At 48.1% G+C, this 15,557-nt stretch overlaps 2 protein-coding genes across 3 annotated transcripts in view; one reads left to right on the forward strand and one right to left on the reverse strand.

Annotated features, from left to right (window-relative positions):
• The window catches only part of LOC140389070 (uncharacterized), a 108,321-nt gene that overhangs the window by 39,391 nt on the left and 53,373 nt on the right, over window positions 1–15,557 (forward strand). The gene's annotated exons all lie outside the window — the stretch shown is intronic.
• LOC140389201 (uncharacterized) lies at window positions 3,226–8,010 on the reverse strand. Of its 2 annotated transcripts, none has more exons than XM_072473372.1 (3): window positions 7,889–8,010; window positions 5,909–6,863; window positions 3,226–5,174 (listed from the first exon to the last, which is right to left on the reverse strand). In XM_072473372.1, the coding sequence occupies exons 2-3, from the start codon at window positions 6,521–6,523 to the stop codon at window positions 4,230–4,232; spliced, it is 1,560 nt and encodes a 519-aa protein (XP_072329473.1). In that variant the 5' UTR covers window positions 6,524–6,863; window positions 7,889–8,010; the 3' UTR covers window positions 3,226–4,229. The 2 variants fall into 2 exon arrangements, with proteins under 2 accessions (XP_072329473.1, XP_072329474.1); XM_072473373.1 differs by lacking the exon at window positions 7,889–8,010 and having other exon boundaries at window positions 3,226–4,927; window positions 5,018–5,174; window positions 5,909–7,586.

The raw sequence follows: 15,557 nt of genomic DNA on the forward strand, positions 1-15,557 counted from the left end.
TACTGCAGAACTGCACTAGATACAGACCTCCATTCGGAAAAACACTCCTCCACTGCTGCCTCTCTTCTATGGCCAAGCCAGTTCTTAAATCCATCTAGCTAGTTCACCCCTGACTCCATGTGATTTAATCTTTTGCACCAGCCTGCCATGAGGGACCTTGTCAAATGCTTTACTAAAGTCCATGTCGACAACATCCACAGGCCTTTCGTTGTCAATCATTTTATCACCTCCTAAAAAAACTCAATTAAATTAGTGAGACATGACCTCCCTAGTACAAAACAATGCTGTCTGTCTCGAATAAGACCATTCACTTCCAAATGTGTATCAATCCTATCTCAGAATTTTTTCCAACAATCTCACTATCACTGACGTCAAGCTCTGACTGGCCTTGAACAGCGGGACAACATTGGCCATCCTCCAATCCTCTGGGACCTCACCTGGATACTCTATTTTGAGACTATTGTAAGAGCTAGACCTGAATCTTGCCAGAATAATGCAGAAGCTGTAGCTGTATTTGTTCAGAAGCTACTTCGTGTAGCAATTCAGCAGGTGTAGACCCAGTCAGTGAATGTTGAGACAATGGAAACTGTCACATCCAAAATGCATCCTTCAATTAGCCTCAGCATCTCTTGTCAAAGGAGGGGCAGTATCAGCCGGGTGTCCCGTTGCTCATCAGTGAGCCCAGCTGGGAGGTCAGGGGGAGGGCATGTCAAAGGCTGCAGACAGGATGCTTCTCTCTCCACAGATGTTTGCTGAGCTGAGCATTTCCATCATTTTCTGAATCTCTATCACATTTCCAGCTTTCACACTATTTTTCCCCATTGGATTCCAAGAGCTGGCTGTGTGCACTTTATTGGATTGGACTTGATTTATTGTCACGTGTACCAAGGTACAGTGAAAAGTATTATTCTGGGTATAGTCCAGACATGAAAAAACATAGGACATACATCAATACACAATGTTAATACATTGGCCAGGCATCGGGTGAGCATACAGAGTGTAGTACTACTCAGTACAGAAGATGTTTGAAGGGATCAGTTCAGTCCGAAAGTCACTGAGGATCCAGGTTCGATCCCGGCCCCGGGTCACTGTCCGTGTGGAGTTAGCACATTCTCCCCATGTCTGCGTGGGTCTCACCCCTATAACCCAAAGATATACAGGGTAGGTGGATTGGCCACGCTACATTGCCCCTTAATTGGAAAAAAATAATTGGGTACTCTAAATTTATTTTTGTTAAAAGAAAGAAAAAAGCTCAGTCCATAAGAGGGTCATTCAGGAGTCTGGTAACTGTGGGGAAGAAGCTGTTTTTGAACCTGTTACTGCGTGTTCTCAGACTTCTGTATCTCTTGCCTGATGGAAGAAGAGAATAACCCGGGTGGGCGGGGTCTTTGATTATGCTGCCCGCTTTCCCAAGTAGCGGAGCTATAGACAGAGTCAATGATGGGAGGCGGGTTCGTGTGATGGACTGGGCTGTGTTCACAACTCCTTGTAGCTCCTTATGGTCTTGGGCCGAGCAGTTGCCATACCAGACTGTAATGCAGCCAGATAGGATGCTTTCTATGGTGCATCTGTAAAAATTGGTAAGAGTCATTGTGGACATGCTGAATTTCCTTAGTTTCCTGAGGAAGTACAGGCGCTGTTGTCCTTTCTTGGTCGTAGCGTCGACATGGTGGACCAGGACAGATTGTTGGTGATGCGCAACCCTCGGAATTTGAAGCTGTCAACCATCTCCACCTCGGCATCACTGATACCTTTAGGGAAGTGGAGACTATGGGCTGATTTGATGGAGCTTTGAAAATAACAACAGTTTGTCTTCATGACTTCATGTGGACAAATTATTTCAATTGCCGAGGACCAACGGTCATGTTTACAAGTTCTGTAAGGGCAGAACTACAGATTCATCAATTATTAAAAGTAACAAGGCAGCTCAGCAAGGACATTTTATTAAAAAATCAATAACACTGGGGTCTATTTTTGGATGAATTGAATTGAAAAGCAGAGAAGTGATGTTGAACTTGTCGAGAACATTGTTTAGCCCACACCTGGAGAGCTGTGCAGAGTTTAGATCATCATATTGAAAAAGGACAGAAAGCAACTGGAGGAGGTGTAAAAAGACATTAAGGATGTTATTGAGAATTGAGAGTTGTAACTATCAGGAAAGACTAAACAAATTGACACTCTTTTCCCTGGAAATCAAAAGGCTGAGGAGAGAAAACAGAGACATTTTTAAATGGTGAATTATAAAATCAAGAATTTTCGTGTAAATGAAGAGAGGATGCTTCCACTTGTGTGGGTGAATCCAAAACAGGGGTTCATAAATATAAGATGATCAATAATAAATCCAGAGGAATTCCAGAGAAACCTCCCAAGACAAAACAAGAATGTGGAACTTGCTCCCCCAGGGAATGGTCAAAGCAAATAGTTTAGATGTATTTGAGGGGAAGCCAGGTAAGTAGATGAAGGAGAAAGGAATAGAGGAATCTGGTAATTGTGAGATAAAATAGGTTGGGAGAAAGCTCATGCAGAGCACAAATACCAGTAGAAAGCAGATGGGCCGAATGGTCTTTCTGTGCTAATTGGCCGAGATAAAAAGCTGCATTCGTTGCCAACATTGCTTGAGTGTTTTCCTACATTGCCACTGACAGCTTAGGTAGCAACCAGGAACAAAGATGGTGCTGCTTAAATAATCACAGCTGTGTTTTGCGCAGCATTGCTTAATTCCCAATTGAAGCAGATTGGCCAAATCGCCTGTCACTGATGGAGACGTTGCCAGGTTTCCAGGTGGGAGCCACAGTCAGACTCAAGGCAGTGTGTTTTGTCCGAGAGGGAGTCAGTTATTTATTTTTCAGAGATGGGACTTTGTGGGTTAGCCCTGCTGCCTCACGGCACCGAGGTCCCAGATTCGATCACGGCTCTGGGTCACTGTCCATGTGGAGTTTGCACATTCTGCCTGTGTTTGCATGGGTTCCGCCCCCACAACCCAAAGATGTGCAGGGTATGAATGCACTTTCCTTGGCCATCAAGTCTTGCTGTGGGACTTGAACCCAGAACTTCTGACTCAGAGGCAGGGACACTACCCACTGCACCACAAGACCACCTCAATCAATGTTTCGTTGGTTAGACCTGTCATTAATGACTTTACGATGCCCCAGAAACCACGTACATGAGCTGCATCTCACTTTCTCGTCTCATTTTAAAAGTAGTAAATGTCACATCGGCAAAACATTCCAAACAAAATGAACATATTTATTAATATGTAAGACAGAAGCAGAGAAAACACTGCCAGAAACAAATGGGACTAAATAAACATTACAGAGTATTTTGCAACACAGAATCAGGAAGATGGTGTATGCCCGCGGTGATGTCATTGACACATGTGCAGAGGGTACCGGCAGGCTGGGTGCAGCGGAGTGACCTGTAAAGACGGGTATTGGTGACCATCTTGTGAGAGAATAGAGACAGGGAGAAAGCTCATGTGGAGCAGAAGCAAAGTAGAAAGCATAATGATCTGTTGTTTCTGCACTTTTAAAAACTAGAATCAAATCAAAAAATGCTGGAAATATTCAGATCAGTCTGCCTCCTCCCTCACCAGCCTGTCTTCCACTAACAACACCCACCGCCCCCCCCCCCAAACAATGGCATCCTTGCCAAAATCCCATGATCAACTGTCCCTTATTTTATTTCCTCAGATTTAGTCACTTGGATTGGATTTGATTTGTTTATTGTCACGTGTACCGAGGTAGTGAAAAGTATTTTTCTGCGAGCAGCTCAACAGATCATTAAGTTCATGAGAAGAAAAGGGAAGAAAATAAAATACGCAGAGTTCAGACCTGGTCCTACTGGGTCTAATCTACACACGCGGGTTTGAGACATCTTCAACCCAAAACCACACGAGTGGAGGGAGAAGCTGATTTTTGTGGACAGTTGCCTTTTGTGAAACGGGTAAATCTCGATCCCACAAAAATAGGAGGTACTATGATCGGAAGGGGGGGGGTGAACAGGACTCACAAATTCAGGCCTCTTCCACCATTGTCCTCACGACAGAAAGTTTCTTTTCATGGCAAAAATCCACACACAAATTTTCCCCTCGGGGGGAGAGAAATTGGGTCGAGGAGGCAGTGTTGGAGGGAGGGACCCTACTGCCTTCTGTGTCTCCCCTGCCCCCGTGATGTGACCGCTCCTGTGCCAGAGGTATGTCCAGGAGCAGATTTCCCTGAGCTTGGCTACGGCTAGACAGAAGGTGCAGGTACTACAATCTGAGACAGAATCAGCCTCATTTCATTCAAAGTTTCATTGGTTCTTTGCAGAAGCTGACAAAGAACCAGATTCTGCTGCTGGTGAATCTCATTGTTTCTTTGTAGATGTTGCTGAAGAATCTCATTGTTTTTTTGTAGATGATGCTCAAGAATCTCATTGTTTCTTTGCAGATTCTGGCTAACGTCTGTCTTAAATTCAGTTAAAGTTCGCTGAAGCAAGTTAGAAGTGACCAGATAACTCTCTGTCCTTTGAACCTGTTCCTGATGTAAGCTCTCAACAGGTTTCAGATCATCTTCATTTTCTTCACCAGCAGCATGGGCCTGATGTTGTCCATGTGCTCCTGGAGACTGTAAAGATTCTGCTCCCAAAGCCGCAGGTTCTTCGCTTCCAGAAGGTTCTGAGCACTCTCTCTCCACTACAGCAGCCAGAGCATCACAGGCCTCCTCCTTCACACAGGCCACAATATTTAGCTTTAACTCATCAACGCTACCCTCCAAATCAGACATCTTACCCTCCAGACACTCCTCCCCCTCCTCCACTGCAGCTGCCATGCCACATTGCTGTGAGGTATTCACCTCCGTCCCTTCCTCATCAGTCCTTTCAGGAATCTCGGACGCTGCTGCCAACTCTTCGCCATCACCATCTGATGTGTCCATGGACACCCGTGTATCTGTCAGAGGAGGAAAGTCACAATTATTATCTTTTGACACATAAATTAATTCTCCTCCTGACGGTTTAAACACACAGCTGCTGACATCACCATCGCTCATCCCCATATCTGATCCACCATTGGTTATCCTGGGGTTGGAGAGGCCAAACAGCTTCCTCGTGAACTCCTCTTCTTCCGTCAGCTCCTTGATGTATGGAACCTGCTCTCCAGTCAACGAGAGCTCCTGGGCGGTATGGGCCAGTTTTACCTAAAGGAAGAAATTAAAAATAAAATTAAATCGCGGTCAAGACTTTACTGTACTGTCTTGTGACACATTTTCCAAGTGTTGGAGACAGTTTTCAGCCTGCATCCAGGGGTACTTCTGATTGGAGATCAATCTTATGACAAAGTCAGAGCCATCTCCAAAGCAACTGCATTTTATTACACCTCATAAAATTACGATAAAAACAAAACTGATCTTGCTGTATTTTCAGCTCAAAAACGGATTTAAAGTTTCAGAATTTAACATATATATATATTTAATATTCAGATATTGCCCTCTTGTCCATTGTAGGGAAACGTGTGCATAAGCAGCAGCTTCTATACAGATTGATGTCTTCTTTTGCTGTTGTTTGGTGATCTGGTCAAAAATTAAATTGACCTTGAAACAATTGGACTGATGGTGGGAGAGTTTGGAGACAGACACTGCTGAGACAGACAGTGCTTTGGAAGGACAGCACTCTTGTGTGAACACTGGAGGGTAAACAGACAACTCTCAGTGTAACGGAAGCAGGCGAGCTGAAGTGTGAATGTGCTGGTGTCTGTGGAGGTCTGGTGATCGTGAGAATGATTTGTTGCACACCTCACCCATCAATTTCTCACCAGTGTGAGCAGAGGACTGATTAGTCCGAGAATGATTTGTTACATATATTTGTTACAATCCATGTGAATATGATGGTGTATGCACAAAGCCAATGAGTCCAAGAATAACTTATCACATACCTTGCAGGGGAAGGATTTCTCTCCTAAATGCTCGCGTTGGTGTTTACGGAGGGTCGATGCCTGAAAGAATGATTTGTCACACATCTCACATGTGAAGGGTTTCACTCCTGTGTGAACACCTTGGTGTCTGTGGAGGTTCGATAATTGAGAGAATGATTTGTCACACATTTTGCACCTGAAAGGTTTCTCCCCTGTGTGATCACGTTGGTGTTTACGAAGGGTCGATGCCTGCGAGAATGATTTGTCACATACTTCACATCTGAAAGGTTTCTCACCTGTGTGAATACGTTGGTGATTACGGAGGTATGATAACAACGAGAACGATTTGTCACACATTTTGCACGTGAAGGGTTTCTCCCCTGTGTGAAGGTGTTGGTGCTGACGGAGGGTTGATGACACAGAAAATGATTTGTCACACACCTTGCAAGTGAAAGGTCTCTCCCCCGTGTGAATGCGTCGGTGTTGACGGAGGTTCGATGCTTGTGAGAAGGACTTCTCACAAACATCACACCTAAATGGCTTCTCTCCCGTGTGAATCATCTGGTGCCTAAGGAGCTTAGTCGAATTCACAAAACCTTTATTACAAACATCACACCTGAATTGTTTCCCTTCCATGTGGCTACCCTTGTGGTATCAGTAGCTGTAACAAATGCACCTTAGAAGATCTTATAAACCTGTGGAGTCACCGACACACACCTCACACTTGAACAGCCTCCCACTTGCAGGAGTGAGTCAGTGGTTCATGAGGCTCGGTCAATGATTGAACCTCTCACCACAGTTGGAGCCCATTCACACTTCTTCCCAGTCTCACCCTGACCGATCACCCAAAATCGAACCTTTAGAAAGGGACTGGATGCCTTCCCACAGTTGTGCAGTTGTTCCTTGGGTGATGGTCAGGATCTATCTGCAGTGTCTATCCTCTCTGTATTCTCTGGTGTAGTACGGTGCAATCCTTCTGTAAAACAGGAAAAGGAAACATGATTTCTTCCAACTCCCTCTCCTCCTTTGCTGAAGGGGCTAAGTTCTCAGTTAGAGACTGTTTCACCGTAACTGTCAATCTGCTATTTCCATCTGTGGGGATCAGATACAATTCCTTTCTTTTTCCTCACTAGACTGTTACACGCCCTCTGTTTTCAGGGACACCAGATAATGACCAGAAGCAGTCAACACCCAGACTCCCATTTTCCTAGACACCATGAGGAAAATGGAAAAGACAGTAAGGCAGCATGTAAAATGGGCTATCAATTACCCATGAGCTCCTGTTGCGCTGCAAAAGACCAGTTTTGCCCTCAGATTATGTGTTTAATTTTATAAAACAGGAACATTGTTAATTCGATGGAAATGTTAAAAACTGTCTGCTTGTTTTACCAAATTATTTGAAGAAAACACACTGGGCAGGAAGTGCTGGAAGCTGTGAGCACGAGTCGTGCTGGCTAAGACGAATTTTACCTTTTGAGTGTGTGTTTAATATAAAAAACATTCAGGAGAAATATTGCTTTGGTGAAGCTGTTTGGCGGGTTCTAGTTTATCCTGGGAAATTAGACACACTGCACTCACTCAGACTGCACATCCCAAATTCAGCTCTCAGACACAGCACTGGGCTAAACTATCAAATCCAAGCCCAGGCCTCTGGGAAAAGTTAAGGCCTTCAGATAAAATCTTTAAGAAGACATTTCAATCTGTGTATCTGCCCCTCCCAGAAATTTACACCTCACCTTCTCATATTCAGTAATAACCCATCAACAAAACTCAGCCTGTAAATCAGAAGGGAAATGCTTCCAATAAACACCCTCAATATCCAACACAGCCAATCAAACAGCTCAGCACAAAGCACCGAGTAAACAGGTCTCTGAGCTGGATCTTCTCACACAGCATAAGGGGCATTTCCACACCTGATTGCCCACAGGATAGTCAGACTGCCTGAACATTAGTGTGGATATTGTGCAATGTAATTCTTCTAAATTCTGCTCCTTCACTCACCATCTCCTGACTTGGTTTGGAGTCCCTACAGGAAGTGAAGCAGCTGTGGTAGAGGAAGAGGAGAGAATGGGCAGAGTGGGTGGGCTCTCTGATTGACGTCTCTCACAGACAATCCAAATATTTCTGCAGTAACAGGAGTTTCCTGAAGTTTGGGAAACTGACCGGGGAAACGGAGGCGACTTTGAGCAGCAGCTCAGGTGGGGATTTAAACTTGCCATTGTCCCATCTGAATAAAACCTCACTTATTGCAGCTGCTTCTCAGTTTCCCTGGTTTGACAGAGATTTCTAGTGTGGGAACAGCTTTCTTCACCTTCGTCGGCTTTCCAACTGACAACATCAGTGTGGGATGTGTAGCCTCGAATGTGTTTAACAGCAGATCAGAAGAGGAAGACCCACAGTATCTAAATCAGTGATGACCTGCAGTGTTGGGATGAGCAGATGCACAGGAGAGAGTGAAACAAGGGAGACGGACACAGGAGAGAGAGGTCTGGAGAGGGGAGATTGATCCAGTAATTCTGGAGTGTCTACTCCTGGACGAGTGACTTGGTGACTCAAGGAGTGCGCTGCGGCTCATTGTGTGAGTAGATGCCCCAGGGTTTGATATCTTACAGCCCTGCCCTGTCCAAGGGTCATCTGCTGTGGAGGTTCAGCTTCCCTCAGCTCCAACTATTGAGACTCAATCAGCCCTTCCAGTTATTCTCTTGGCCCATTCACCTCTCCCGGGATATCCCAGTCAACTTTCCTCTCACCACCCTGGGTCACTGTCTGTGTGGAGTTTGCACATTCTCCCCGTGTCTGCGTAGGTTTCACCCCCACAACCCAAAGATGTGCAGGGTAGGTGGATTGGATACGCTAAATTGCCCCTTAATTGGAAAAATAATAATTGGGTATTCTAAATTTATAAAAAGAAAACTTTCCTCTCACCAAGGCAGGCAGTTGGTGCCTGAACGCCCAAAAACCCTGAGTGTAATTTGAAGAGCCGCCTCAAACAGTCACAATTGGCAGATACTCACCATTCATTATTCCCATCTGAGGCCGTGGTCATTTCTGTGGTTGCTGCCAGCTTCCTGGGTGATGTTAATAAACCCGTATTAAAGATCTCAAAAGATCAATTTACATTTTATATCTAATTTATATTTAAAATTCCCAATATGGTCAATTTCAGCCAGATTAAGTGGACAAAACCGACACAAACTAGTGTAAACTCTCGATCACAAGCTGTGAATTTATGGTTGTTGTACATGTGTCAAGGGGCTTCACTAAAGAAGGCTTTTTAAAAATTGGCTGTGACCAACTGAAGCAGTTTTATTTAAAGGTGGTACATTGTGATCTGATTGACTTCATGATCAATGCAATGTGTAAACATAGAATCCCTACAATACAGAAGGAGGCTATTCGGCCCTTCAAAACTGCACCCACCCTGTGAAAGAGCACCCTACCTAGGCCCATGCCCTCATTCTATCCACGTAACCCAGTAACCCACCTAACCTTTTTGGACACTAAGGAATAATTTAGCATGGTCAATCCACCTATCTGACCTGCACATCTTTGGACTGTGGGAGGAAACCAGAGCACCCGGAGGAAACCCACGCAGACACGGGAGAATGTACAAACTCCACACAGGCAGTGATCCAAGACTGAAATTGAACCTGGGTCTCTGGCGCTGTGAGGTAGCAGTGCTAACCACTCTACCACCCTGATCTACAAGATAATTTCTTCACTTATTTCACATCATGTTTGTGTTTCAATAAATGGTGGGTGGGATTTGACTTCTGGTGACAGGAACGTGCTGAGCAATCGCACATCAGGTGGCTCTCCTCCAGAATACAATCAGATAGACACTTTTAGATCAATTTAGCCCGAAAACCCGGACTTATTTCACCCACAAGTAAGAAAGGGAGAGAAGTATGCCAGCAAATGGGAGCTCAAGAGGCTGCAGAGAAGATAGAGGTGGAGGAAAATGTCAAGAGTAGTGAGGGAGTGGAGTCTGCAGACCCTTGATGCAAGGGGTCCCCGGCCACCCCGGAGAGACTGACGGCTCAAACAACGACCTTCCTCCCACCTTTATTTTTTAAATTTAGAGTACCCAATTATTTTTTCCAATTAAGGGGCAATTTAGCGTGGCCAATCCACCTATTCTGCACATCTTTTGGGTTGTGGGGGTGAAACCCACGCAGACACGGGGTGAATGTGCAAACTCCACCCGGACAGTGACCCAGGGCCGGGATTCGAACCCGGGTCCCCAGCGCCGTAGACAACAATGCTAACCACTGTGCCACCGTGCTGTCTCCTTCCTCCCATCTAACCCCCACCCGGAGATAGATGGAAGACATTCCTTCTTTTTTAAAAAAATATTTTATTGAGGCATTTATATTATACATTTTAACACAATGGACAACCACACACCTCAAAACCAGCCAACATGGCTTACATAATCAACACCCCAACAAACATTCCCCACCAACTCGCTCCCACGTTGACCGCCTCCCCCTCGTTCCTTTTTTTTTAAACCCCCACCCCTGCTGACAGCTTAGTTCTTTCCAAAGAAGTCAATAAATGGCTGCTACCTCCGGTGTCATGTGAGAGAACAATTAAGAACTGGGTGTTCAGTAAATAGCTGCAGTGATGTCAGAGTGTGAGTGGAGCTGGGCTGTCTGTCTATCACTTTCGTTTTTGAGTAGGCAGCTACAGGGGGCGCGATTCTCCGCTCCCGCGCTGGCTGGGAGAATTGCCTGGGTCGCCAAATTTTCCCGCGACGCCGGTCCAACGCCCTCCCGCAATTCTCCCAAGCGGCGAGAACAGCCCCGTAGAGTTCCACGCGGCGCAGGCTGGAGAATCGCCCGAGACCCCCAAAATGGCGATTCTCCGGCACCCCTGCAATTCTCAGGCCCGGATGGGCTGAGTGGCCAGCCCAAAACGGCGGGTCCCCCCCGGCGCCGTCCACACCTGGTCGCAGCCGGCGGGAACAGCGCGGGAACGCTGGGGGGGTGGCCTGTGGGAGGGGGGATCCTGCACCGGGGGGGGCCTGAAATGGGGTGTGGCCCGCGATCGGTGCCCACCGATCGTCGGGCCGTCCTCTCTGAAGGAGGACCTCCTTTCTTCCGCAGCCCCGCAAGATCGATCTGACATCTTCTTGTGGGGCGGACTCGGAGAGGACGGCAACCACGCATGCGCGGGTGACGCCAGTTATGCGGCGCCGGCCGCGTCATGTATGCAGCGCCGTCTTTACGTGGCGCCAAGGCCTGGCACGTGTAAATGACGCGGCGCCGCTCCTAGCCCATTATCGGGCCCTGAATCGGTCGGGATAGGGGCCGTTTTGTGCCGTCGTGAACCTCAACGCCATTCACGACGGCACGAACACTCTGCCTCCATTTTGGAGAATCCCGACCCTGGTGTTTTTAGTTTCGTCTTGAGAGCTGGATAGCTGCAGGAAAGCAAGCAGTTGTATAAGGATCTCTCAGCAATCTAAAGACTGTCTCCAGATCATTTGGGTGATTTCAAAGTGATAACTTCTCTAAGTAGAGAATTTAAACCTGATCTCTGTGTTAAAAAGGGTCTTTTGTCTTTTGGATGATGTAAGGAAAGATTAAGGATTACTTATAGAATACTGTATCTGTGGGGATTATTGGTGTTGATAGTTGTTAAGATATTTACTGTGGGTTTATAAAGTGTGAACTGGTTCTATAAATAAACATTGTTTTAATTTAAAAGTACTTTAGTTCTCTGTTGCATCACACCTGTAAAGTAGGCCCGTGTGCTCCCCATACCACAATCTATTAAAAGTTGTGGGTCAGGTGAACTCCATGATACACTTTGGGGTTCTCTAAACCCTGGCCCATAACACCGGACAAACTCGACCATCGAGCCCTTCAGGCGAACTTAATTTTCCCAAGCCTGAGAAACCCAGCCATGTCACTCACCCAAATCCCCGACTTCGGGGAGTCTGGATCCCTCAATGCTATCAAGATCAAGAGAGGCCAAGACATTGGCCTCTCTCGCCCCCTGGACTGCCGGGTCTTCTGAAACACCACAAATTGCCACCGCTGGACTCGGGACCACCCTTACCTTCAGAACCTCTGACATAACATCGGCATACCCCTGCCAGAATCCCCCAAGCTTCGGACAAGCCCAAAACATGTGGGCATGGTTCGCAGGCCCACCCGCACACCGCCCACACCTATCCCCCACCCCTTCAAAAAACCTGCTCATCCAGACCACAGTCATATGTGCTCTGTGGAGGAATGCCAGAGGGAATGAGGATCCTTAGGGAATTCGGGGACTTTTCAGGGTACAAGCTCAATATAGGGAAGAGCGAGCTGTTCGTAGTTCAGCTAGGGGACCAGGAGAGGGGGAATGGCGACCTCCCACTAAAAAGGGCGGAGAGGAGCTTCAGATATTTGGGGGTCCAGGTGGGCAGGAGCTAGGGGACCCTGCATAGGCTTAACTTTACAAGGCTGGTGGAGCAAATTGGAAGCGGCAACAGGGGCTGGTTTAGCTCACTGGGCTAAATCGCTGGCTTTGAAAGCAGACCAAGGCAGGTCAGCGGCACGGTTCGATTCCCGTACCAGCCTCCCCAAACAGGCGCCGGAATGTGGCGACTAGGGGCTTTTCACAGTAACTTCATTGAAGCCTACTTGTGACAATAAGCGACTTTCTTTTTCTTTTTTCAAATGGAGGAGGAGTTCAAGAGGTGGGATGCGTTGCCGCTGTCCTTGGCGGGTAGGGTGCAGTCAATCAAAATGACGGTGCTCCCAAGGTTTTTGTTCCTGTTCCAGTGCCTCCCCGTGTTTATCCCGAAGGCTTTTTTCAGGCGGGTTAACAGGAGTATAGTGGGGTTTGTGTGGGCGCGAGGGACTCCGAGGGTGAGAAGGGTGTTCCTGGAGCGGAGTAGAGATAGGGGGGGCTGGCGCTGCCCAACCTCTGTGGGTACTACTGGGCTGCCAATGCGACGATGGAGCGCAAGTGGGTGATGGAGGGGGAGGGGGCTGCATGGAAGAGGCTGGAGACGGCGTCCTGTGTGGGTACGAATCTGGGGGCGCTGGCAACGGCGCCGCTGCCGCTCCCTCCAAGGAGGTATACCACGAGCCCGGTGGTGGTGGCGGCCCTCCCATAGGGGGGAAGTTGGGGCCTCGGCGTGGACCCCATTACGGGGAACCACCGCTTCGCCCCAGGAAGAACAGGTGGAGGGTTTTCGGGGTGGTACAGGGCAGGGATACGAAAGTTGGGGGACCTGTTTGTGGACGGGAAGTTCGCGAGCTTGGGTGAGCTGGAGGAGAAGTACGGGCTCCCCCCGGGAAACACCTTCAGGTACTTACAGGTAAGGGCGTTTGCCAGACGGCAGGTGGTGGAATTCCCGCGGCTACTGCCACACACAGTACAGGACAGGGTGCTCTCGGGGGGGTGGGTGGGTGTGGGGAAGATCTCGGAAACTTACCAGGTGATGCAGGAGGAGGGGGAGGCCTCGGTGGTGGAGTTGAAAGGTAAGTGGGAGGAGGAGTTGGGAGAGGAGATTGAAGAGGGGACGTGGGCAGATGCCCTAGGGAGGGTGAACTCTTCCTCTTCGTGCGCGTTGCTCAGCCTCATACAGTTTCAGGTGCTGCACAGGGCACACATGACCGGGACAAGGATGAGCCGGTTCTTTGGGGGTGAGGACAGGTGTGTTAGGTGCTCAGGGAGCCCAGCAAATCACACCCATATGTTCTGGGCATGCCCAGCGCTGGAGGAATTTTGGAGTGGCGTAGCGAGGACGGTGATAAGGTTGCTAGGATCCAGAGTCAGACCGGGCTGGGGGCTCGCAATATTTGGGGTGGCAGAGGAGCCGGGAGTGCAGGAGGCGAAAGAGGCCGGAATTCTGGCCTTTGCGTCCCTGGTAGCCCGGCGAAGGATTCTCCTTCAGTGGAAAGATACGAGGCCCCCAAGCGTGGAATCCTGGGTCAGCGATATGGCAGGGTTCATTAAATTGGAGAGGGTGAAATTTGCCTTGAGAGGATCGGTACAAGGGTTCTTTAGGCGGTGGCAACCGTTCTTAGACTTTCTGGCAGAACGATAGACATTGGTCAATGGCAGCAGCAGCTTGGGGGAGGGGGGGGGTTTACTTTATTTTTGTTTGTGTTATTTACACTGGAGGGTCTGAGGGGGTGTATACACCTGTTATGTTAAGTTGGGGTGTTAATGTTAATTTATTATTTAGGTACGGGGGGGGGGGAGGGGTTTGGGGGGTTGCTTTTTTAGATTGTGTTTTGTACTTAACCCTGTTGGGTTCTTTTTTCTTTCTCATTTTGATATTGATATTTTATGAAAAGCTTTTATAAAAAATTATTTTTAAAAAAATCTTCTATCGAGGCCTGCGATAGCGTCAGGGGGAGTACCCTCCTATTCCTCGCCTCGTTAAACGCCCTCACCAACAAGGGCCCCAGCCTCTGAAAACCATTCATAAAACTCCACTGGGTATCTGTCTGGGCCCAGGCCTTCCCCAACAGCAACAGGGTTTTCAGCCCCTCCATCACTTCTCCCAGCCCCTCCACCAGGTCCTCCTCCACCCTCGGGAACTCCAATCCCTCCAAAAACCGCCTCATCCCCTCCACACCGGCTGGGGGTTCTGACTCATACAGCCTACTGTAAAAATCCCGAAACACCCCATTCACCCCCACTGGGTCCAAGACCATGTTCCACCCCACCCTGTCCTTCACTTTCCCGATCTCCCTCACTGCCTCCCGTGTCAACTGATGCGCCAACATCCAGCTCGCCTTCTCCCCATACTCGGAAACTACCTCACTCGTCCTCCTCAGCTGCCCAACCACTTTCCCCAGGGATAAAAGCTCAAACTCCATCTGCAGTTTCTGATGCTTCTTCAAATGCCCCGCCTCTAGGGCCTCTGAATACCTCCTTTTCACCTACAAGATCTTTTCCACTAGTCTCTCCATCTCCACCCGCTCCACCTTCTCCCTACGCGCCCGTATCGAGATCCACCCTCCCATGTGCTCCATAAACCCCTTCAGCTCCTTCGCTACCGCCAACATCCTCCCTGACCTCGAACTCGACCGATCCAGCCCTGGATCCAGAACCATATTAAAATCCCCCTCCCCGTTATTAACCAATGCGAGTCCAGATCAGGGATCATTCCCAGCACCCTCCTCATGAACTCCACGTCGTCCCAGGTCGGAGCATAAATATTCACCAGCACCACCAGCATCTCCTCCAATTTCCCGCTCACCATAACATACCTCCTCCCAGGGTCAGAAACTATACTACCCACTTCGAACGCCATCCGTTTGGTAATCAAAATAGTTACCTCCTGTCGTGTTGGGTGCTCTGCTACACAGCCGAACCAACACGGTTGCAGATGGTACAACTCTGTTTTATTACTATCAATAACAACATCTGTAAACTTGTAACTGTGGTTCGTTCATTACCCTTTAACCTGTGGACCCAGCCCTAACACTACCTTGGAGAGGCACTCAGCACATGGTGAATGTCTGAGTGGCTTGCTGTGAGCTCTGTGCCCTGAGTTGTCTCCTGCTGGAATGAGCGGGAACTGTCGTGTTCCCCATTTTATAGTGCGTGTGCCCTTGCTTGTGATTGGCTGTGATGTTGCGTGTGTGTTGATTGGTCCGTTGATCTGTCCATCAGTGTGTATGTGTGTTTGCACCATGATGTTTATCTGAATATC

Source organism: Scyliorhinus torazame, chromosome 14 (genome assembly GCF_047496885.1).
Source record: "Scyliorhinus torazame isolate Kashiwa2021f chromosome 14, sScyTor2.1, whole genome shotgun sequence".
NCBI lineage: Eukaryota > Metazoa > Chordata > Chondrichthyes > Carcharhiniformes > Scyliorhinidae > Scyliorhinus > Scyliorhinus torazame.

What these genes read in the sequence shown, in the direction of transcription:
- LOC140389201 (XM_072473372.1), bottom strand. Translation starts at nt 6,523, where the DNA reads ATGGAAGGGAAACAATTCAGGTGTGATGTTTGTAATAAAGGTTTTGTG. An exon ending in AGAAATCCTTCCCCTGCAAG is followed by an intron (nt 5,175 to 5,908) that starts GTATGTGATAAG and finishes TTCTTCCTTTAG; the next exon opens with GTAAAACTGGCCCATACCGC.